Source organism: Temnothorax longispinosus, chromosome 1 (assembly GCF_030848805.1).
Source record: "Temnothorax longispinosus isolate EJ_2023e chromosome 1, Tlon_JGU_v1, whole genome shotgun sequence".
In the NCBI taxonomy this organism is placed as follows: domain Eukaryota; kingdom Metazoa; phylum Arthropoda; class Insecta; order Hymenoptera; family Formicidae; genus Temnothorax; species Temnothorax longispinosus.
Window position 1 is genome coordinate 25,821,259 of NC_092358.1, and position 25,504 is coordinate 25,846,762.

Sequence of the window (25,504 nt, forward strand, 5' to 3'; positions counted from 1 at the left end):
ATTTCAATAGATACAAACTTGCATATATAAGAGATTATATGACAAACGATACGCTTTTTTAGTCTTATTTCTCGATATACATTTTTTTAAGTGTAGGCACATATATATATATTCTAAATCTGAAACTCGCAATCACAAAAGTTCATTTTTATTGAAGAAAGATTAACAATGCATAAGGATATCTTTTTGCTGTCAGCTGTTCTCATTCGTCATCTAAAATTTATGTTTACAACTGTAACTCTCTGAAAACATATATAAATGTAATACATTTATACGTATATTTTATAACCGGTAGGAAAATAGAGAACTACTCATTTAGTAAATTGAAGCAGAAGCAAAATTTTAACGTTTGCAACAGTGTCAGTCATATTTTAGAGCATGCACAATCGTGTATATATACATATATAAACTTATACACATACAAAATATGATAAAAAATACACGTCAGCTGAAAACGAACCTCGGTATCGGTCGTTCGATTTCAGCTGATGTATTTCGTTAAATTAAAAAACTCAAAGCTTATTCCCATAATTATGTGTAAATAATACAAAATAAGATTGCACTTGTGTGACTATAGCAGCATCGTTGGTGACGTTAGGTCTGCCCCATTTTGGCCAAGTGTAAAATACTTAATACCTCCCAAATGAGAAAATACAGAGCTCAATCCCATTGAGCCACGGCATGTTGTTCTCTCTTATTGCACCTGCCACTGAAATGGATACATCAAGCTCTATGAAGCTCTTATTCAAACGCATATTTTAAACGACGAAACTGCACAATTATCCATTCTTACTCGTAGCGTAGGCTGCGTGCCGCTGGCGGCGGCTTCCTGTTCTCGCTTCTCGAGTTCCAACGCCCGTCGCTGTTGCCTCTTGACAGACTCTATATCCTTTATGCCCCGTTGCTGTTGCTCGGCTATCCTCTTCTCAGCTGCCTCCGCCTGTTTTCTACGTATTGTTTCCTGAACGGGCAAGAGAGCAACGTGTGTAAAAAAAAAATGGAGCGACAGAAAAGCGGAGACACGGGGAAATAATTATCGAGTGACAGACAACCAGGATTCGTCTCGGGGAGAGACGGAAGCTGGGAAAGGAAGTGTCCGTCGTTCGCCAAGCGTGTCACGACGGTTTAATGATTTTTTTATTGCACGGGCGGAGGAGATTAATATTTACGTGCGCGTTTATAACCTACGCGGGGAGACGCACCCGATCGGGAGTGAGATCCTCGTACGACGACGATCCCTTGTAACAGGAGCCGCAACAGTTACCCATGCTGAATCGTTATCCGTGTGAAACGTGCGCGATCGTTTCGCTGGAAACGTCGTCGTTAAATTGGATCAACGACGGGCGGCGTGCGTATGACAGGTCCGAGCAATGGCTGTCGTCAACAGTCGCCGACGGCGGCGACGGCCATATGTATGTGCAGGATCGTCACCGGGACCGGGATCGCCCGGCACCACCCGGCATCCGCGAACGAATAAATAACAAAGTTGTACGGCTCGATAAGAAATCGCTCGCGATGATCTGCAGCAAAGAAAGAAAGAATCCCCGTTCCTGACAAAATAAAAATGCCACGAAAATAATGTGTTTCCGTATTTATTTATATTTATATAGTTCTTTTACAATAATTTGTAACGAGAAAAAAGACCATACATTCTTCATGCGCCATACCTTCTTTTTAATATAAAATAAATAAAGTAGAAATGCGCGAAAAAAATTGTTCATATATGTAATTGTGTGTATAAATTTAAGTATGTCCATATACGTTTTATTTTCTTTTATAATCTCTGTTTGTATATACAAGAAAAATAACAAGGAGAATAAAAAAATAATTTTATATACATATAATTACATATAAAAATTTTTTCCCTGGTTTGTAAATGTTTTGTAAAAAAATTTGTTTCTTGCCTATTACACATTGCCTTAATTTTATGATCATTTTAATTATATATAATATTTGAATTGCTCGGACCATCGGTACTTGATCACGTCAAAATGTTCTCCAATTAATTCTGATATGAAAATTTATCTATATTTACGGTTATAATTTCGTGATAATAATTCGTCGATGATACGGAACAATTATATACCGCGCGATAAGTCTTATCAAACTACTCGCTGTCTTCGGCTTATCAGAAGCGGCAAGTGGCACCCATTCGCAGCTTTTACGCAATATATATCAAGAGACACGGTGTCTCGCGTCAAGTACGAGCGAAGCGAGACCGCACCGTGACTCTTTTACGCGAACGCACGAGTTGCGAGTATCCGAGATAGAATAACGCGCGGACGCTTGATGCAATCTATCTCGGATATACGTTTCAAGAACATCAAGCAAAGCGGGAAAACGAGAGGATCCGATTATTTCGCCGGCAATTATGAGGAACGCGAGTTTGAATTGATGCTCGTATAGAGTGTCCCCTTCGTTCGCCGAGCGACGTTAATGTCCGCTCTGAAAACTCTGCCTCGCGGTCTCCGACCGATAGCTCCGACAGCGAGCAAATTGGATTTTCTCGTTACTTGTATATTAGCGCTATTATAGCGTCTATTCTGCTCTACGGGCGAATCGAGTTTCGCGTGTGCCCTTCGCGGCCGACTTTCGAAAGTGCGCTCGCACTCCCGCCAACGTGTCAATTTGCTCGCGAACCGACTGGATTTTGCTACCACTGACCGTAAAACTGATTCAATTTCCTACAGTGTAAAATTACGTTTAAAATAAAATTGTGATTCTCTGCAGAATTTGACCCGAAAAAAAAAAAAAAAAAACAGGAAATTTCCAGAAGATTTGATAATCGTTGCATTAAAATTAACGCTCTAACAATACTGTCTGTATTTCCATCATTTTTCAGTATATTTATCTTCGAATATTAAAAGATCTAAAATATACATGCAATAATAATGTACACATGTTAAGTAAAATTAAAAAATATATACGTATATTATAAACAATATGTTTAAAATATTCACAAAGAATGTCATTAAATTCTCTACAACATACCTTGATAACGTAAGCATTGTTCGATAATAAAAAAAAAGATAAAATCTGAAATAGGTCTAAAATGATTAATATTTTAATTTAAATTTTGATCAACACACACGCGCTTTCAAACGTCTTTCTTGTTCGAGAAGTCTTTTTTAAATCTCTCTACTAATTTTGAAGATACAATTATACGTTTGCATTCTTATGACAGAACGCCTTTTAACGAGCTGAGGTGAACGAACGGAAGGAAGCCTCAATGTATACATCGGCTTTCCGCTATTCACGGCGATACGTATGTCTTCTCTTATTAATGTCGGCACAGCTGGCGAACATCGCGGCGCGGCCGACAGAATTGGGAAAATTAATTGTCGTCTTCCAGGGCGCGCGCTCCATCTCTTCGCCGGCGGAAAAGGGATATCGGGCAACGTAACAACGTTACACACGTTGTTTGCACCCGCGATTAATCAACGTTCCCGACCGCACTCCGATATCAAGACCCCCGGGGAATCCAATTCGTTCGGTCGTTCCGCGCCCACTTGGGACTTCTCTTCGCCTCGCAAAAAAAAAAAAAAAAATTTTCCCGTTCGTTACTTGTTGAGCACCAATGCGAAAACTTCGTTGCCGAAAGCTTCGAGTTCGAGAAGCTCTCTTGAAGACTCTCGAGACGCATCTACGAATATCAGCTCTCCCCTACCCTCGCCGGAATATTGCAACGATAAACCACACCCGGGAATGCATTTCCGCTCCGCTTCGAAGCCCGAAATCGACGAAATATTCTTTTTTTCTTCGTGCATCGACGGAGGTTTATAATTTGCTGTGAGATGACATCGATAATATAAAGTGTAGCATAAAATAATTATTAAATAATTATGTTGTAAAAGAATTTTATCAATAAAAAAAATAAATGTTACTAAATCATAATAAATTTTAATAACAATTTTAATAACTGGATAACAGTGTAAAGTAACAATCAATAAAGATATTTTTTAATCTTATTTAATCATATTACTTAATATTTTATCAATATCATTACATGATCATGAAAATTAAAATTCTACTGTGGCCCAGAGTAAAACGTGCGAAATTCGCAGTCAGTGTTAAGGAATATTTTTTTAGCACCGGCATTTATTAGCATCGTGAATCGTGATTCGTGGTTAAATAACTATCGGGAAGTTTTTATGCATTCATACAAAACTGGAACGACTTTCCTCGTCGACCCGAGCACGTGCCTAAGGTCGGATAATGAGAAACAAGAAACAAGCGGAGAAAGAGGAGGGAGAGACGGAGAGATGAGGAGATTATGCTCTTGGCAATGGCGCGCAATTATAGAACACGCGGCAAACTTTCGCAATATCTGTACCAAACTTTCATTGCTTAATACAGACTGCATTCTAAGGCGTGAGTGGCTTTTTAACCTTAGTTCGCCCGTTACTCTCTTCTTTCGCATATATATTAGCCATTCTGGATGCCATCTCTCAGACCTTCATTAAACACGAATGCATCTACCAGCGTAGCTTTAATCAATGACTTGCTACTAATAATAAGAGAATTTCCACTTGCTTCTTCATTTTATATTCTATATTCTTCATTTTGTCCGTGTCCCTATTGTAAATAAGAAAATTTTAATAAGACCTGTATAATTATATTATACGTACAGGTCTTATTAGTTCATATTATATAATTATAATATGAACTAATTAAGTTAATCGCAATAATGTAAATATATAATGTATTTCCTGTCTGCAAAAAACTGCAAATTAATTTTTCTCTAATATACGCATTTGCGTTTGTTTGATAATTAATAACTTTTCATCGATTTCACGCTTTAAATTAGTATACATGTACACAAAACATACAATTATATACATTAAGAATAAAAAAAAATAATTTTTAAATATGAAAAATTAATCTCTCCCAACGGGCAACGTTGCGAAGTACGACGCTGAAGAGTAAGTGACGCGCTCGCAACCGCTGTGTATATCGCGCTATACATAGTTCGCCAACTCGCCGCTAGGCTCCGCAGGCATGGATCCGTTACTCGTGTTTAAAATGCAACATCGACGGAGATAAATTAGAGGCCGTCGCGACTGAAAGCATACTTACCTGGCGCAGAGGTTACCGTGATCATGAAGGCGGTTCCTCCAGGGCGAGGCTCTTCCATTGCACCACGGTTGAGCTGACCCTTGCGAATATCCCTAATGTGGATATCTCGGGCGTACAATTTTTGATAGTCGGGACTGCGTTCGCGCTATCCCGGCGATAATAGAATGCAAACAGAAATAATTCTTTAGGGACAATATTGTCACAAGTGAGGCAAAATAATCGGAGAAAAAAATATTTCTCCTAAATCTTGGTAAAAGACTTGGGCTACGGTCAACGTGATGCTACAAATGCTTCGAAGCATTCCTCTTCTCTTTTCTTTCAATGAAGAAAGAAGGAGAAGAAGAACGCTCCAAAGCATTTGTAGCGTCACGTTGACCGTAGCCTTAGACACATAAGAGAGAATTTTCCTCTACTTCTATAGTTCTATAGAAGAAAGTTGTGATTTTTATTAAAGCTATGTCAACCTCTTTTATTCTCGCATGTTTCTGATACTTGAATATACTAGTATTAAAGTAATTTTGTATTCTCCTTTTTATATATCTTTAAATTTCTTTTACAGAATCAGGCTTTTTAATGCAAAAAATATGATAAATATAAAAAATAAATATATGTATATAAGTTTAAAAATAGAATATGATCAATATTTTTTCTCTTGCATATATATGTATAACATTATTATCGCGATAAAATAAATATATTTTAATAGTATTAGTGCCAATCATAGTGATTAAAATATATTTTATTAACTATGATTGTATTATTAAATATACTTTAAATATTTGTATATTATGTATCATATATATTATTTGTATTAAATTTTTTAATATGCGTTTCCATTTTGCAACATTCTTTGTCTAAATGAATACTAGTGAACGTGATGAAATTTACTCCCCAATTTTTCACATTTTTCGACAACAATAGTATTCATTCAAACTCCACATCATGAAATAACATCGATAAACGAACAACACGTCAGATATTATCGCGCTCGCACATGCGAGGTGTCTTTTTGAAATAGACCAAAGCAGCAGCTGATAGCGAATTCGATGTTTCTATAAACGTTAAAGATAAATAAGTTTCATCAGCGAGACCGATCTTTTTCGACATTATCGGTAAGAACAAACCGTTTTTCTATCGAGTGAACGCAGAATAAGACATACTGACGGTTCCGGGGGGGCCGTATACGTTATCGTGGTACGCGGTACGAATTGTTGCCCTTTAAATTCCATTAAAAGCTGCAGGCACTAAATCGTGGCGTCCCGTGAGAACAGACGAGGCATGCGCCCGGCCAGGTGCCGGCTGCTGCCGTTTCCCGTGGGAGGTGCGCCGAGAGTACGAAAAGCAAGGACGACGGGTCGGCGAAGGCGCAACGTAACGCGCGCCTAGTTACGCTCTTCTCGCGCTCGCGGGGTTGAAACTCGGCTCAGTTGGATTGCGACACCCTTCGCCGAAGGGTCGAGCGCGTGCAGAGTTTCGCTCGTGGTGGTGGTCCGCGAAAAATCCTACCTATGCGTGTCGCAGAGTGGCTCTCGTAGACGTTCCTTATTTTTCTTCTTTTAACATCCGCGAAAATAAATGTAACGCGGTAGCCGAAAATAATAATATTATTAAAATATTAAAACGTAGTTAATTAAACGTTTTAATTAATGCGGAAACATATATAAAAGAAACATTAAAGTTTCCTTACTGATTGAGAGACGACAATTATCTTGTATTTCTGTTAAGAGATTGTGTTAAAAAAAAAAATACGAAAAAGATTTCCTTTTAAACTATGCAAATGTAAAGTGCGCTCTCGCAAAATTGCGCAAATTAATGGTCAACTAATGTCAACACCGGAAACATTAAACTACGAACTGTGGTTTCAAGCATGAACTCCGCTAAAACTGAAGAGCTCTTCTCTCGGAAAGACTAGAAACCGATAAACTATTGAAACGCAAGGCCGGTAGATCGATATGCCGACGATCGATCGCGCGCGCGACGAGTCGCTGTAAAGTAACGTGCGTGAATCGTCATCGTCACGGCACGTGCGTGACGTTTCCACGACTATCGGCGGCACCAACAAACCCAAGGTCGTCGTGGTGGCCCGGCGGTGGCGGTGAGAGCAAGGTCGTCAGGGTCGCGGAATCGCGAGGAGAATGTGGAGGAAGGACGCGACCAGGCTGGCCAGGCTGATCGTCGTCGCCACGCTGATTTCCCTGACCGTTGACGGGACCGCCGCCGGCAGCTGCAGCTCCGCGAAGCTCTGCTGCCAGGGCAGGGATTCGGGCTGCGTGATTCAGAAGGAGTCGCCGAACGCGATTATCGAGAGTCCGCGCGACAAGCCGTGCTACTGCGACCACGCATGTCTCAAGCTCGCCGATTGCTGTGACGACTTCAAAGAGACCTGCGGCGGTATGTGCATCGGCGATTTTGCACGAAGGGCTTTGTGGGTGACGACGAGCGATATTGAAAAGAAGATGGACGACGTTGGACGATAATTAATCTATTATGAAAAAAATATTATTTTAGCGTAGACTATTATTTTCTTTTTTAAACCGATTTGAAAATGACCGAATATTTTTTCATTTTCTTTTTATAAGCATTCGGTCAGAAACTCATTTTTAGCTTGATTTAATTTTCCATGTTCATTTGAAATAAAAATTGACACGTTGTATTTTTTTCCGCAAAAAGTAGAATCGTAAATGTCATAAATTTTTTTTCATAATCGTTAATTGCGAGTAGGAGAAAATTTTATAATAAATGTTATTGCTATTTTTAACATGAGATATTTATTGCTGGTGTAACTATATATATAATATAACTATAATAAACATTTCTATAATTAGAATCAAATCAGTCAATTACGAAATAAATATAGTACAAAGATAATTATTTCAAATAGAACCTGGTAAAATTAAAGTGTGAAATAAGAGATGTACATCAATTAATCAAACTTGGGAACGTCGAAGATATAATCCATTCTTAAAAGAAAATCGCACGGAGTATTGATTAATTAATAGACGACGCGACGGACGGTCCGCCTCTTCTTATTCACGCTAAGCACACGCTTAAATACACACATATATACGCACACTCAACATGTCTCAGATTTTGTAGGATTACTGGATTAAGGACGTGTTCTATAAGTAACGTACTTGCTTTAGTATCTTAGGACACAGTTCGTCATCCGGACGAACTGTGTGTCTCCTTGGAGTAATTGACTTAAGGCTGATTTATGCTGGCCATATGAGAAGAATAATCGACTGTGATTGATCAATTTCTTAAGGCTTACGGCTTAAATCAACGGTTACGGCTTGCATAAACCAGCCTTTACTCTGTCAGCTGTAAAGTTTTTAATATTAGCAATTGCGTCATCAAAGGAGAATTTTATTGAAAAATTTTTTGCGCGCGAAAGCTTTTTGTCAGGACAGGGTCCATTATTTTTCATTCTTCACATCGACGTATCAACAGCGTGCGATATGTGATTCGTTTTTCTCTACGATGCCCTTAAAACCAATATCCACTTCCAATTTCGATCAAAGCAACCACACATGACCGCTCAAAAAAATGCTGATGCTGCATTCCATCAGTATCAACGCAATGCTGTTTCGCGAGAATTTAATCAAATATCGAACAATTATCAATCTGACATGATATATTGATATATTGCATTTAATAGAAACCGACGTGCTCTCGACGATCAAAACGCTTCGAATGATTGCGTCGTGTATTCGGTGTATCATCAAACACTGATTAATCTTTCAGTATATAATGTCTCAAAATATATATAACAAAAAAAATTTATTAATAAAATTAAATTTTATCGTAGAAGTTATTTGTTCATTAATTTTTTAATATCAGATAGTAGCTGAATAAAAAAAAAACAAATTTAGGTAATTAAAAGGATATATGCACAGTGCTCTGTGCGTGTATATGTGAATGAGGAAATGGTCTGTAGGGAACCATCTCACGCAAAGATCGGAAGACTTATTGCCGCTATGTTGCCTAAGTAAAGATGATAACGCCGACCGAGAGATCAGCTTTACCAAAGCATAAAAGTAAAGAGTAATCTTCGTAAATGTACTTCGCAATTTATAGACTGAATCCCCCTGTTCATATTCCACAGATTTATGGCATAATGTGAAGATAATGATATTATCAAGTTTTCCGGAAACTTTTGCGAAAACGCGGTCGCTAATGTTTTCAACTGTACAGATTCGAATTTCTTTGCATTAAACATTAGAATATAGCTGAAGAAGAATAAGTTTAACTCTTTTACAAATTCAATGATATTTTATTATTTAATCGCTGTTATATCATAGCGTCACTATAACAACAAATACTGTCGAGGTTTATATTTTATAATATATATCACATTTTTACTGCCCGCATTTACATAATAGATGGTCGAGTTAATTCTACGGTGCACAGTTGTTCGAAATTTTATGGCTCGCCGAACGACGCGCCTGTTAATAGCAAAGGGATTAATGTTATTCGATTCACATTTCCGTTCGTTTAACGTGGCTCCTGTTTTACCGGTTTAATTATCAGATAATCGACAGGCATACGATTAAATTGTTCGTTAAACAATGGTAACGACGTCAAATACAATCCACGTTTATGCGCCTATTGTTTGCTGCAGATCAATTATAAAGGGTGAAATGTCTCTCGCAAAGTATAGACGCGCGCGAGAGCGCCCGCCGAAGATGGCGGTGATTTTATCGCGTCCGACTGCACTTTCATCTCGTCGCGTCGGAATGTTCATCTTTAATGCCCTAATTTCTGCGATTTGTGAAGCTGCGACGAATTCAGCATTTGCCGAAGCTAAAGCTGCACCGAAACGCGATTATTTACGCTTGCCGGCCGAAGAGAAGTGCCGCTCCTTTCCGAGTTGAAGATGTAACGCGGCAGTAGCTGCGGCTGAAACCGCTTCACGAGTGACGCAAAGCCGTCCGTTTGGAAGCGGGATAATCCCATCCCCCGTCGTAGGCTCGAATCGAAACGAGACGCGAATTTACATATATTTTGTAACGGGATCGTGACGAGAGAATCGTGAGAGACGTACTTACACTGCAGCCGATTTCCGTTCCTGGCATCCACGCCTAATGAAATGTAAAGATTGCGCCCTTGCGAAAGAAATACCCGAGCGTCCGCGATCTGTTCTCGACGCGAATTTATAACATCAGCCTCCTTATCATTTTTTAACGCGTCAAGAAAAGATGGTACCAAAACTCATTCTACAAAAGCAGCGCGAAATATTTTAGGCGTAATAAACCAGGGGAGAGGCTGGGAAACGAAAAATGATCATGCTAAACGTTTCACCTTGGTTAATGATACTTCGACAGTAACTTTGCGAATTTGTCTTCCGAGATAACGCGGGGAGAAAGTCGAATGCACATAAAATATTTTCTTCGCGTAAAGAGCGCATATAAGTTCTGGTGACTGGACATACCACATGTGACATATTTTCTTATATTGATCGTTACAGACCAGTGACGGTGCATTATTTTCCCCATATTGCTGAGTGAATCTCCAATATCGCGTATGTCATTCGACCATTCGCATTCGCCGGACCGGCGCGGCGGGCGTATACGAAATAATTCAGTTCGAACGTACAATCGATCGACGACTATATAGGTTCCGGTAGCGATTGTGCTCGACAGGAACTATAAACACCGTAGGTATAACCATAAAAGAAGCGATAAACAAGTAGTTATACATCTGCACCGCAGTTCTCACCACTACCCGGCAGCCTAATGCAAAATGTAGCTTGAATTTTATCCCGCAGCTGCGGCTGAAGCCGTGACCGGTCCGTCGCCTATGAAATATTCCTCCCATATTTTGTGACTGTGTTTCGTCCGACCAATAAATCTTTAAATTATCGCTGATTGGAAAACGAGGAATGAGATCGTTACACGCGAAAATTGAAAATGCTAATAATTATATTAATGTATCAATATGTGCGTGCGAGAAGTACAAATTGTTGCGATTACAATAATTACATTAATAGGGTATAACGTACGTCATTTAATTATACGCCATTTGCGATAAAATGCGAGTATAAAATTATACGAAGTATTTAATTTAATTTTATTAATTCGCGTGACGTGCCATTTTCATATTCTTATTATGCGCCCTATTTCACTCAGCTTTGATACATTTCAGTCTTTCCAATGTGAACTTCTTCTCTTTATTTTAAAGATGAAGGAGCAAAGTGTCGTTTATATAAATACTTTTCTCTAATTGGTTTTTCAACTTGTGTAATAAGACATCTTGCGTAATGAAACATCTAGTACGAAAGAAACATCCTAGAAGTGTGGAATAAATTGTATTGTCTAACACAGAAAACAAGATATCTCTCGGTTAATTGCCAGACTCTCTCGCTTTCACGCTCAACGTAGCCGTTAAAATTTCGGCGCGCAAAATAATTACTGCTCGATATTTTATTTAAAACGTCGTTTAATTAACGCCGTTGACGTCGATCGTTCCATTTTTTTTTAAATGTCGCGATACTTGTTCTCTCAATGCATCTCGCGCAAAATGGAGCAGCAGCGCGTTAAATGAATTTCCACCCTTCGCGTTCTACGCGCTCCTTAATGGACAGGAACATCGGTGATTTCCGATGCGTTTATCGCATTTTTACTCATCTCAAATTGTCTCTTCATTCTCCTGGCGATACAGCAAAGTAACAAGGCGAAATGCGTTTCAGAGGGACGCTCGTAAATCGCCATTTCTGCGAGTTGTCTTTTACGTGGAGCGTGAAATATCGGGAAAAGTAACGCGCTTGAGATCCTTTCTGTGCATGTCTCGTACTCTAGCTCTAACATTTTATCGTGGAAAATTATGTATCCTAATTAAAAAATATTACAGTCGCGTTGTCAGTGTTAGGTAAAAATGGAAGGTGAAGGACCAAAATGATAGGAGATCGAAGAACTTCCCGTTATCGATTTGTCGATTGGGTTTTACCAGCGCGGCACTTTCGGGACAATTTTATCGTTGGTCTGCGAGAAACGACCTGCAGACGGTCAAATCTTAACGTCGCGTTCATTCCCTCCTTACAGTGGTCGACTGCGCGGTGAGCGAATGGAGCCCGTGGACCCTATGCGATAACGGATGCGGAAGTGGTACTCAAAGGCGCAGCCGGGTGATCGAGATCTCGGAAAAGAACGGCGGAAAGCACTGTCCGCGTCTGGATCAGGTCAGGACGTGCCGCAGCTTCCAGACATGCCACGCCGGGATTCGCTCGCAGCCGCACGCTAAAAGTGAGCGTCGATCGATCTCAGAGATAAGTTGGGAGATAGTCGCATTTTACCTTAAGCGAAATATTTTCATACGAGGAATTCATTACTTAGACCCGTTCAATTTAATTAATCGGACAAGGTCACACTTATTCTCTCTCTCACACACACACGCACACACACACACACATTTAAATGATCATTAAAAGGCATAATCAGACAACAATTTTTCTTGCAATAATTATTACTCGCGATAATTATCGCGTGATTATAATTAGGATTAAATTGCATCTTATATATAAGAGAAGATTGACGTAAAAGAAGAAATATTATTCTTTTTATATTTTTCCTTGCGTTTTTCCTAGTTTCTCTGAAAACGTAATGGTCCGATATTTCCCAAGCGTTCTCCGAACTAGAGAGTAAGGAACCGGATTATCTTCGGATGTATCTACCGCGATGCGAAATTCTTGACGTCTGTCTGCCATTGCTTGATCCTATACGATTTCCTTTCATTTGCCGCAGGTGTGACGCTTCTTGCGCTTTTTCCGGGCGACGGCAACAGTACAGATGTAAGGATCAAGGATAGGATCGTCGATAAGAGGTAGGTCAAGCCCCCGCGCTTAGTCTTCGTGCGAAATGCGATTTGCCGCACATGTTCCCAATTCGCGCTACGGAAACAACGACTTTTCCGTTTTCTCGATTGAGCCAGCAGGAAAATAGATGAAACAAGGACAGATCCGAGGAAAAATTAAAGCGCAAAATTGTTTCGCGTGATAAATGTCGCTAGAATCTGCACGGAGAAAAAAATACTTAGAAATTTATTTGTGGAATATAAAGTTTATTTCACAGAAATAAACCCTACAAATACATTTTCAAGTATTTTATTTCTCAGTACGTCGTTTATCGATATAGAGAGTTTATCTTTTTAGTCCTTGAGCTCACTCAGACAACTATTCAATTAGATAAATGACACGGTGCGATAGACTTCCATATATCATTTGCTGCAGAATACGATGTCCGTTAATGTGTTTAACGTGTAACACATTTTCCCTTATTTCACGCCGTCATATTGCGCCGTCGAATGGCACAATTAATAATCTTCAATCGCGTTTTGTATGCATTATTAATGGCGCACGAGCGTTCGCGCGTAACTGATGAGTTGACGTCCTTAATTTTCAAAGTTCGTTACCCCGAACGCGCGATCAAGCATCACGATTCAATTCCATTAAAAGCTTTCTCCGCTTAGTGAGGGATACCTCCCGGGGGATATATTTTTAATCCCCACGCGCCGCTGTAACTAAGACAGAATCGCCGATGTGTCGAGGATCTAATTTGACACGTGCTCCGACCTGTTACAAAACACAGCAAACATCGCGTCACAGTATCGAGACTCCCCTGTGACGTTGTGTCGAGCGAGTAAAGCAAGCTACAAGGCCGACAGCAACGGAACCCTTTGGGTCCTCCTTCCGTCATATATAGTGTTATAGTACAGTGGCTAACGAGAAAACATGCCGCGGAACGTGCGCGTTTTATTCCAGGCTTTACGATATTTAAACGTATAAAAACCGATATTACACACGTTTCAGAGGCAGCTGCGTTGCTTTCACCGTTTTGCGGATCTCGCGGGGTTGCAGCAAGATTTCAAATTTGCTCTCGGAAGGTTCGTATAAGTAATAGTACGCTCGTGTCGCAAAAGCCGATCTTAATCTTAATTGGAAATAGGAGTTTTATTTAACGGGACGCTATTTTCATTATCGAGGTCGAAGATCCAAATACGAAGAATATGCTGAATGCTTTAGATATCGTGACCTTCCTCTTCCTCTTCCTTTGAATTTCTTACAGTAGTTAAAATTAGTTCCTTTCTTTAATGAAGGTTGAGGAAGAATTTTCTATTCGACGTATATTTTCAATTCTCTATTAATTCTCAGATTTTTCTTACCGATTTATAAATTAAAACCATTTGTATTGTATTGCTGTTATTTGTTAGCACATTTAAATCTTAAATTGTGATATTTTTAATATCATAAAATTTTAAGTAATTGACTTCTCGGAACATTGAATAAATCAGAAACTTTGAGCTACATCTTCATGTTAAGAATGAATATCAGATGCTTAGTGAAACACTGCGGAGCTTATAAAAACAGAGTATATTGCAACGAGGAGGTGGAAAAACAACGGCGGATGCTCCGCATACCAGCCATTCTTTTCCGCGGTTAAGTCCTTGCCCCGCGCGTTTAAGTTTTTTGTAACCATAATGCTTCGACGAGACAATAGACTTGTCTTCTTGCGAAAAACGGTTCGCATCTCCGTGGCGGTATGTAAAACTCGGGATTACGCTTCGAGCGAAAAATTATCGCTCCGCGAAAGTCTTCTCTCTTAGCCGTCTGACGTTATATGATAAAAGCAAAATTCCTTAGCCCGCGTGCCCGGCGAGTTTCGAACTTGCAATATTAATTTTAACTTTTTGATATTCACATTTACATCGCGCGAAACACGAAACTCGAGAAATCGCGCGTTTATACGTTAATAAATATGTATGTTGTTTAAAAAAAGGCACTCAAATCCTCTAAAAAAGTTGTTGTCATTAAAGCTTTCATTACGTGCGACCAAGATATAATTTCAAATATTGAAGAATATAATATTACAACTTTCCATAACTGTTGAATATTTTACCAATGTAACTTAATAACGTAAAAAGTGGCGGTAAATACTCTGTTAGTCTTATGATAGTATAATTACTCATATATTTATTTTGCCATCTCCGATAAAGGAACGGGGGGGATCTTTTACTTATAGAACCGTGTAATAAGACGACGCTTTTAACGGAATCTAAACTCCTCAAATTCTGAATACGAAATTCGCATAATGATGAAATTCGCGCCGCCAACGTGGAAATGAAGCGACTCGATCTAGTCTCAATTAACGTGCACCATGGTTGCGCGACGTAACGTCATGTAAATTAGAGCGTAGCTCCCGCGATTCCCGGCTGCTCTACGACGGCTGTTATCGCGAAGGAATCGACCGGATGTAGTGGATGCGGTAGTGGAGATAACGGTTGTTTCCTACCGGCGACATATCTAAAGCAGATAAGCCACGAAACGCGGAAATCTGCGGACGAAAAGCAAGTTATTTTGACGATGGCTTACTTATTATCTCCTTAAATTAGCTATTTTGTTTTCCACAGCTTGTGCATTTTGGTTTAACCATTTTGCCTTTCTTATTGTAATTAAGAGAAAACAAACCAAATTGCTTTGATATTTTTCATATTTCTATTGCATTAAAAAAAATCAACTATATTAAAAGAAGAATATTTAATTGCCGAATAAACACATAACAGAATCGTTAACTTTAATTAAACCTTTTTAGGATTATGCTATATTATTAAAAAAAGATTAAGAGTCAGGGATTAAACTAAGAACGTACGTTAAGAGTTTAAAGAGATAAAATCAATTTGTCATATCGAGCGTATATAATTAAAATTACATGCCGTCGACCGGAAAGCAAAAACGGTGAGCGATTAAAATCACCGCAGGTTCGCGGATTTGCGTGGAGCGCCCCGGTAACGAGAGTCTGGACAAATACGTGGGCATCGGCAGGTGGAAGCTATCGACCGATATTGCCGGTAGCGGCAATCGGCGCGGCCGATCGACCAATTCGACCTGCCACGGAAAATGGATCGGCGATTCGCGGCTGGTGGATTGTCACGATCCGCGATGCGTCCAATCGAGCCAGGCGTCCCCGTACACCTCGCAACTGTTCCGAGGCCGACGTCGCAGGGGCGCGAGCAGCAATCCCGTCGTCAGCAATACGGATAGAGTCGTGAGAAGACGAAGAAGAGGCAGACGACGGATGAGAAGTAGAAGAAGAAGACGCGCCGTCGCTGTCGCGGAACGGTGAACGTTCTCCGGAGCTCTGTCACAGCTCCCGCGAGTGTCATCGGTGTTAGAATCCCTTCCTTTCTCTCTCTCTCTCTCTCCTTTTCTTCATCTATCATTATGTAGGGATATATCGTAAGACGTCGACGACATTTCAGGATTCTTTGAAAAAATCGATTTTTCCGTAGCAAAAATATTGAGGCACCACCGGTTTAAAATGATAAATTAATTTAAGGGGCCAACACTTCGTAAATTAAACTTCAAATTGCTACAGGTAGCAATCAGAGAAAGCTTGCTTTTATTTAAGTTCAAGTGTACTTTAACAGGATTTTAATTTGAGACTATTTGATTACCGAAGGATTTAATTTTAAGAATAAGAAAAATGGTGTCCAATTAAGTTCTTACTGAAGAAAAATCGACTCTGGGTTAGTCAAAGAATCCATTCTTAAAGTACATATAGACTCTATGTATTACGATATATCCTGTATACTTGATCTAATATTAGGGGAGACTGGGGCTGGTTGTTACAGAGGTAAAATGATACAGCTATAAAAAGTAGGTTCATAAAACCGTCTAAGAAAGCTAGATAGCGATAAACGTATTTTAAAACTAAATAATCATACATTTCACAATCGTTAGCATTTCTTAGACGGGTTCATGAACTTTATACATTTTACCCGTGTAACAACCAGCCCCAGTCTCCCTTACTGCTCAACGGTTTCGTTATCTTTTATATTTAATTCTCTTTTGCATCGTTTACGTTTACGCTAATCGTTACGCTTCTTATTTATTTAGTTACCTTCGGAACTTTTTCTACGCTAAATTTTCTGGGAGGGCTAAAGCTAGAACGTGGAATAAAAACCTAGTCTAACTTCTTTCGCTCTTTTTTCCCCTTCTTTTATCTCGAGTGGACGTAGCAATCGTACGGACCCATTGCCTAGATTATCCCGATAATTATCATATTGATTTTATCATTAGCGCAAGCTTGCGAAACGTCCTTCGGGAGAGGAGTAAATATCTTACTGATTCCCTTTGGTGAGAATCGCGATAATCAATATCAGCGATGTTAGAATTATGACTTACGCACAGAGATTGTGAATTAATAAATTGTTGGGCGGCGACGCTCGGGGAGATAATGTCGCAGGAACGAGTGTTGATGATACCCATGTTGCGTTAATTTATTATTTTTCTTCATCATTTCCTTCCCTTCAGATTTCATCCAATCTAATATATTGTACGCGTTTGTCGGATAGAAATAAAATATATATATATTCGTAGCGAGCGGATAAAAAGAATTTTATCATTATTATAATCATAAATAATTGTATTTTATTAATAACACGTGACTATCATAATATCTTCCATATAAGACAGAGGATTTATAAGATCAGAGATATTCTGCCTCGTATATAAATTTCATTAGTTACTTTGTTCTGCCTATTATATAAAGATTCTATGTATTAAATATAAAATATATTGAAACTGTCATTTATTTATAACTCGGAAACGTTCCGGCGTTGAAAGAAATGATATTTTTCTCAGTTTAGATTCCAGCGTTCATAACTTCGTAATAACGTTCCTTCTCTTTACGATGCCCGATATATCTTGAAAATAATTTTTGATGTCCCTAAGTATATATATATTATCCAACTTCTTACACATATCGTATGATATAATAATTAATAAAATTTCCGTACAATCCCAGTTTAGTATTTTTAGTATTTGCGGCTGTAAGTGCGTGGAATCATTTCTCTTCACGAGAAACATATCGGCGTGACGAGAGGGTAGAGGCTCTCGAGTGAAACGAACAAAATGTAAAAGCACAGTCAATAAAGAGCACTTGCACATATCTGGATTATGGCGTAATTGAATTCAAAACAAAATTCCTTTTCTTCCCTATATCCGACCTTACGGTTTTAATGCAAAATTAAAAGAATTTTTGTTGAATTCTTAGTAAAGTATGTTATTATCAATTATATGTATAGAGATCGATTGGAATGGTTCATTAACACTAGAAACTCATTCATTATTTAAACGGATTAAATTACGTTACATTGAACGGCTGCATGTCAATAATCGTTATAATCACCATATGTCGCAGATTATCGTTCGCATTGTATACATAAGTAATAACGTTTGATATCAATATGTAAATAATTAGCCCATTGCGATTGATGTCATACTTTGAACGTTATATATTTCATTGACATGTATCACGAATCTGGAATGCGTTTAAATAAATATTTTATTTCTTAATATAATAAGTGTAACATTTATATATCAGAAAGGCTACGATTAGTTGTTGACAAAATAATACCGACCTATTTGCGGATTCGCGCGATCGTTGTCAGTTAATTTACTATCAATTTCCTCCAAAAACAGGAAAACCTAAACACACAAGATTCGGTTTAAGCGCGGTGTTTTCGTCGCTTATCCTTCCGGCTCGCGTACAGACTGTCCCGTATTTCATGGACGGATCCTGCGGTCACTCTCGATGGCGACGATCGTTTATCGTCGACGGACCGCCGTATCCTCTGTGTTTCTCCTATAAATGCCGGCATCAAGACGCCCGGTTACATAAAGACCCGCCGTTGTCTCTGAAGCAACGTCGCGATCCTTACTCTCGTTTTCGTTATCGAAGTTTACTGATTTCCGAAGCGCACGATCGCGTGATCGTCGATCTTGTCAAGTTAGTGCGTACACTTGTTGACCGTCAACATGGGGAGTAAGAAATCGGATATTCTGTACCTGTTCGATCGACCGGCGGAGCCGGTGTACGTGCCCAAGGGAGAGAACAAAGTCGCTTTCGATGTACCAGCTAACTACTTGGTAAGCCCGATCCTTGACGGTCTTATTGAGTATATCAATATTGAATTCCACGATATCAGTTTGATGCTGCACTGCAGTTTATAGAACTTGAAATCTCTCGATCGCATCTATTAAAATTAAACCTTAGATTGTAATACGCGACGTTTCGAGAACGTAAGATTTCGAATAAAGTTTCACAAAGTATATAAAAGACTCTTTCTTAAGTCTAATTCTCTTTGTTCTTGTTTCTCGAATGTAGGTTTTCTTAGAAACAGTCTGCAATATGAAAGTTATTTTTTTACGTAATGCAAAAGTCCATGAATGAAGAGAGATCAAAGGTCGAGAGCTTTGAACGAGGAAATACTATTGTTATGTTAATGATGATTCTATCGTATTTTTGCGCATAAACTTTTTTCAACAAATTTACAGCCTGGGGATCGGCAACAGAATGCTCCCGCTATTGTGAACCGTTTCGCCGATGATACCGCGTCGAAAATTTCAGTGAAGCAGATCAGTCTGCCTGATTTGAGCGTCCCTCTTCAACTCGGACGTCGAGAACCCTTCTCTCTTTTCATCCCTAAGCATCGCAAATTAGCCGCGCGGCTTATCGACATCTTCTTGGGTTCGTTTCCGATTTTATTCACAATATTATGTTTTACTCATATATTATATTTGCCGAATTAATTAATTAATGTTGAATTAATAAATTTCGCTTTAGTTTGCGAGTTAGTTTAAAAAGAGACATATATATTTGGCTCTTCAGCGTTAAATTTTTCTTTCATGAAAAGGTAGTTATAATTAATTAATTTCATTTTTCATTAATTAGATTAATTAAGAGCATCACACACATTATTGGCACATGAACTATTCTACTCACATCAACTTGATTTTAAACAATTCCTTTGCTGATCAGTTATAAATACGTGTTGTAGGTATGCGAACGTACGACGACTTTCTTTCGGTGTCGGTTTACTGTCGCGATCGCGTTAATTCCGAGATGTTCATCTACGCGCTCTCGGTGGCGATGCTGAATCGTCCCGATACCAAGAATCTACCGATACCACCGCTGTCAGAAATTTTCCCGGACAAGTACATCGACAGCGGGATATTTGCCAGAGCGAGGGAGGAAGCCAACGTTGTACCAGCTGGCTCCAGGGTACTTGTTCTCTGACGCATTAATTACCAACAGGCTCGTTACTCAATTATGCAGCTTAATTAGCTGGCTCATTCTTTGAGCGCGAGTCGAATGATGGGCAACGTAAATTATGTAAACGTGGTTGAGAGCTGTTTCCTATACAATTCGCCGTAATACAAAAGCTTAATGGAACGTTTAGTGTAACTTGACCGCAATTTATATATTTTAGATCGTGCTATTGAATTTGTATAGTATTCCAACAATTTTCAACGTTAACTGCCTTTTAACCGGAGAGTTAGATTGTAAATTGTTATAACACGTAAATTTGGGAAATAAGCTGATCCAACGAGAGCTTTATATTAATTTCCAACGCGAAAGTCCTCGTCGTTTTTACTCGTTTTATCGTCTCGTCATCCTCGCAATTCGTAGGTGCCTATCGAAATTCCGCGAGATTATACTGCGTCGGATCTTGACGAGGAACATCGCGTGGCTTATTGGAGGGAAGATATCGGGATCAATCTTCATCACTGGCACTGGCATCTGGTCTATCCGTTCGAGACCGACATCAGGATTGTTAACAAGGATCGGCGTGGCGAGCTATTCTACTATATGCACCATCAGATCCAAGCCAGGTAAGTGCACCAGCGAGCGTTCGTAAGTCGATAAGATTGGATACCCTATATTCTGCCGTGCGACGAGATCACGCGGGTGTTATAAGCGACCGGATCACATTTTGATCTCGATCGTTATTATCGCGCGGCAACTCGTCTCAATTCTGCATAGTATTCGAACAATGTTTGCTAACAAGCTCGGAAATGCATTTGCGCGCAGAACAACGAAGCAAAATTATTACGCAAATGCATTTCGGAAATAAATATAAATTTAAATGCCTATTGTAACACACTTATGAGAATACACTGGGAAAATGGGAACGATGCAAATGAAGAGGTATTACGAGGAATTATTTTTAAACTCGAAAGAGATCTCTTTAAAATTTGTAATCTGTAATAGTAGAAAAACCGACGTTCCGTTATTTTATTTTAATTAATAAAAACTATTATTATTCCCTACCTATTATTGTTAATTATTTAAAAACTATGCATTTATCAATAAATCTCTACTTGCTATATTGTATTTCCTACTTTCCAATATACATATAAGAGTCTTCGTCATCGATTTATGTCGAAATACCGCGGCGCACATCCGGATATGGCCTGGGGCGCTACCGATGGGAATTTCCGCGGTCCCTGTGTTATTATTCAGGTTTCGCTTGATTTCTCTTTACGCAGATACAATTGCGAGCGTCTGTGCAACCGATTGGGCCGAGTGAAGCGCTTCCACAATTGGCACGAGCCAATCCCGGAGGGTTATTTCTCCAAGTTAGATTCGTTGGTGGCCAGTCGCACTTGGCCCGCCCGCCCCGCCGGCGCCGTTCTCAAAGATATCAACCGTCCTGTGGATCAACTGAACTTCGACCTTCAGGACCTGGAGAGATGGCGCGATCGTATCTACGAGGCAATTCACACCGGCGCCTACATCAACCCCCGCGGCGAGAGGGTGCCTTTGACCGAGTTCGGCGGCGTGGACGTGCTTGGTAACATCATGGAGGCCAGCATCCTCTCACCTAACCAGAATGTATACGGGGACCTTCACAATCTCGGTCACGTTGCCATATCTTACTGCCACGATCCTGATCATCGCTACTTGGTAATGGGATATGCAATCGCTATTTATAATTGCCCCATCGATAAAATAAAATTTTCAAGAATTTTTATTAAAAATTTTTAATTTTTGACATTAAATAAACTTCCCTCTAATCGTGCGCGTTATACTAACCGTCACTCCCGTCTTGTTTTTAACACAAAGCGTCTTCGGTCGAAAAATAAAACGCACTTTCGAGCACGCCCCTATTTTCCATTTTTTTTTTAATTAATGCGAATAATGATGCTATATTGAAATGATGAAAGGAAATTTTTGTCATGCTCCTGTAGGAAACTTTTAGTATCATGGGAGAACCGGCTACCGCCATGAGAGATCCCATCTTCTACAGATTCCACGCTTTCACTGACGATGTGTTCATGGAGCACAAGAATACACTTCCCGAGTACAGCCTACAGCAGGTGGGTGTACACAGCTGTCTCGCTTCCACGATATATCATCGGTTCACCCTAGTATATAATGCCGCTAAGTACACGTACCATGTGGCCCAGAATTACGCGAAGCCACTCGACGATAAAAACGTCCGTTAAACCATTTAACCCAACGAGACCGCTGGAACGTGTCGGAATTTATCAGTCTTTTTGCCTGGATGCCGAGCAATATCGTTAAATGCTAAAACTCGACAAATGAGGCTTTAATTTTCCTCTATATTCGCGAGTAATACACAGGATTACTCGAGCTCTTTTACCGCAATCTCTTCGAGGAAATCTTTAAAATTCGACATTTTCTAAGTAGAAATTTAATCAATGTAATTTAATTAAGACATTTTAATCAAATCTCACTAATACAATTTAGTAGATCTCAACATTTTATTTAAATAGCTTAGTAATTAAATAGCCGTCCTAATGTTGGAATAAAACTCTTTTGGAATTTAAAAATCAGTTTCATGACTTCTTCACATTCTTAAATTTTTTCATTCTAAATTACCTCCCTTTTTAATGCGTTTCTTAATTAAGCTCCGGCTTGAATTTTTTAAAAGAAATTTTACAAGGAAAAATTTATCACCGAGTCTGACTGAAAGAAAATGATGGTATTTAATTGCCTTCTTTCGTTCGTTCACGGAATTTCAGTTAGACTTCCCCGGCGTAGAAATCACGGACATAGCAGTGCAGACTCCGAATCAGCCGGCGAATTTGATTTCGACCTTCTGGACCAAGAGCGATGTTGATCTATCCCGCGGTCTGGACTTTACGCCTCGCGGTCCAGTTCTCGCAAGATTCACCCATCTGAATCATGCCGACTTCACATACAGAATCGTCGCCAACAATCGTAACAACGCACCGGTACGAGGGACCGTTCGTATATTCATCGCGCCCAGGACGGACGAACGTGGATTGCCCTACGTCCTCAGGGACCAGAAGGAGCTCATGATCGAGATGGACAAGTTCACTGTATTACGTAAGTCGTCATTGTAATTTCAACACTAAAATTCCTATTTCCAGATTCAATGTGATTCTAAAGTAATATATTTAAAACAATAGCTTTTTGTTATGCTAACTCTAACGATTACAATGTTTTAGAAAATATAATTTATTTGTTGACACGTAAGAATCGAAAAAAGCAAGAAAAAAATGTAATTTCTGTTACTCTAATTCAAATTTACACGTACATATAATTCTTAAAATATATACGCATTTTTCGATTTTAAAAGGTAAAAGAACAATTACGTGGAAGAGGCGTTTTATAATATTTGTGTTGTATTTCACGAAATTTTCGTTCGCGCCCGCCTCCAGTGAAGCCGGGATCGAATACCATCGAGCGTAAATCAACGGAATCTTCGGTAACTATACCGTTCGAAAGAACGTTCCGCAATCTCGAAGAGAACAGGCCAATCGGCGGCGATAGCCTGGACCAGTTCAACTTCTGCGGGTGTGGCTGGCCGCAGCACATGCTGGTACCTAAGGGCAAGGAGGAGGGATTCCCGATGGACCTCTTCATCATGATATCCGATTACACCGGTGACGCGGTGAGTACTTTTTATACTTATCGGGCTCTCGCGGCGCTTAAGAGCTTACAATCTGCCAGGTGATGGAAACCTTCCTTCCCTCACACCTCTTGCCCCTCCCTTTTTTCCACTCTTTTAACGGCGACGTCCCGGTACACGAGAAGGCGTTCGCGTTACTCCGCTTCCGGACAAAAAAGCAAAAGGCAAGGGGAGAAGAAGGGGAGGGGAGAGAAAAAGAAAAGTAAAAGAGGACAACATGCTAAATTAATTGCTTTTTGCCATCTCGCGGCGACGCGTACAGGTGGAGCAGGACGAATCGGCCGGATGCAAGGACGCGGTGAGTTTCTGCGGCCTGCGGGACCGCAAGTATCCAGACGCGCGGCCGATGGGCTATCCGTTCGATCGTAGACCCCGCGCTGGCGTGGAGACCCTGGCCCAATTTCTGACCGGCAATATGGCAGTCGCGCAGATCAACGTCCGTCATACGGACACCGTGCAGCCGCGAGTGCGATCCGGAAGTATGAGCAACACCCTCACCTTCGCCTGATCCCGATGATTGACCGGCCGACCGAACGCGGATCGCTCGTACACCTCCGTCGAGAATTTCAGCTTCTCCTACCGCACATTTCCCAGTAACGATCCTGTAATATCCGTCGTAGAATCGCGACTGATTGCGTGGAAGCGCGACACGTTTCCCATCCTAATTCATATCCTCGGATGGCGAGCGTTAGAATGACGACGGTGGGACGGGGGCGGATAAAAAGCCGGAGGTAGGCGAAACGCTATTTCCATATCTCAATGACAAAAGATTATCCGAGGGACAAGAGAGAGAAAGAGAGAGAGAGAGATTTTTCGTGTTCAGGAATGCACAATCTTGTGCGCGTTTTAATCACCAAAATTCCCACATGATACCGCGAAATGGATTCTCGCTGGTTCTCTGATGGTTTTTCACCGGAATTGCGACTATCTTGTACAACTTATCTTCTTTAATCTTGAAATATTTTATAGATATTTTTGTACTCAAATATTTTCCCTCTCTTAGCCGCTTTATTTTAACAGCCGCTAATATAAATACATCTAGCGAGTTATCTATGTAAATGAATTGACATATATTGCTATTTTCATTTTAATTTTATAAATGTTTTGTTATGAAAAAGAGCTCTTGTGAGCCGCGCGTTTGAATATTCTCTTGAACGATCTTGTAGAAGCAGTTTTATTTACGATTTCATAATTTTGCGCATCCACGGGCAATGAGTACCGCTTAACAAATTGTATTTTTGCGTGAAAACGGGAACAAAGACGTGTCCCGAACGCTCAAGCGAAGCTTTTCCCGTCTTCTTTCTCTCGTTTTTCGCATTAAGGGAACTAGATTGTAGGAAGCAAATGTAAAAAGCAAAAAAAGATAAAAATAAAGTCTATGCAAATTAGACGCGCCCTTTTTTTTCACCCTTTTATCGTATTACGAGTGTTGAAAGCGAGCGACGATACACGTGAGAGAGCGTGAGAGAGCATCAGTCGGCGAAAAGAGTCTAAATGATTTAATTAAATTTTTCAAATTCTGATGCCGCGCGCAGCAAAACTTTTTTCATTAGTATTAAGTTTTACATAATTAATGCGAGTGATGTGTCCCTCGCAGCTTCTCATGTATTTTTAAAATATCAACTTGAAATATTTTTTAAATTACGTTTCTATCAAATCCGCCTCGTTGACGTATCAAAATTAATAGCGA

General features: G+C 39.7%; 3 protein-coding genes and 1 non-coding gene across 4 annotated transcripts; 3 read left to right on the forward strand and 1 right to left on the reverse strand.

Moving 5' to 3' along the window:
• Positions 1-126: 126 nt before the first annotated feature.
• On the reverse strand, positions 127-1,410 carry Svip (small VCP interacting protein). Its single transcript, XM_071791796.1, has 3 exons — positions 1,203-1,410; positions 794-961; positions 127-709 (listed from the first exon to the last, which is right to left on the reverse strand). The coding sequence occupies exons 1-3, from the start codon at positions 1,266-1,268 to the stop codon at positions 695-697; spliced, it is 249 nt and encodes an 82-aa protein (XP_071647897.1). The 5' UTR covers positions 1,269-1,410; the 3' UTR covers positions 127-694.
• Positions 1,411-5,068: 3,658 nt separating this feature from the next.
• LOC139825151 (U1 spliceosomal RNA) lies at positions 5,069-5,231 on the forward strand. The gene has a single exon (XR_011735488.1). It is a non-coding gene; the product is annotated as a U1 spliceosomal RNA (small nuclear RNA).
• A 1,245-nt stretch (positions 5,232-6,476) lies between these two features.
• On the forward strand, positions 6,477-18,017 carry LOC139821086 (somatomedin-B and thrombospondin type-1 domain-containing protein-like). Its single transcript, XM_071791843.1, has 5 exons — positions 6,477-7,467; positions 12,117-12,317; positions 12,816-12,894; positions 13,880-13,953; positions 15,826-18,017. Exons 1-5 carry the CDS (start codon positions 7,212-7,214, stop codon positions 16,188-16,190), a joined length of 975 nt encoding a protein of 324 aa, XP_071647944.1. The 5' UTR covers positions 6,477-7,211; the 3' UTR covers positions 16,191-18,017.
• Positions 18,018-18,743: 726 nt separating this feature from the next.
• Ppo (phenoloxidase subunit A3) lies at positions 18,744-25,202 on the forward strand. The gene is made up of 9 exons (XM_071791829.1): positions 18,744-18,997; positions 19,406-19,598; positions 19,909-20,132; positions 20,541-20,743; positions 21,401-21,818; positions 22,103-22,231; positions 22,901-23,228; positions 23,564-23,796; positions 24,077-25,202. Exons 1-9 carry the CDS (start codon positions 18,887-18,889, stop codon positions 24,320-24,322), a joined length of 2,085 nt encoding a protein of 694 aa, XP_071647930.1. The 5' UTR covers positions 18,744-18,886; the 3' UTR covers positions 24,323-25,202.
• Positions 25,203-25,504: the final 302 nt, after the last annotated feature.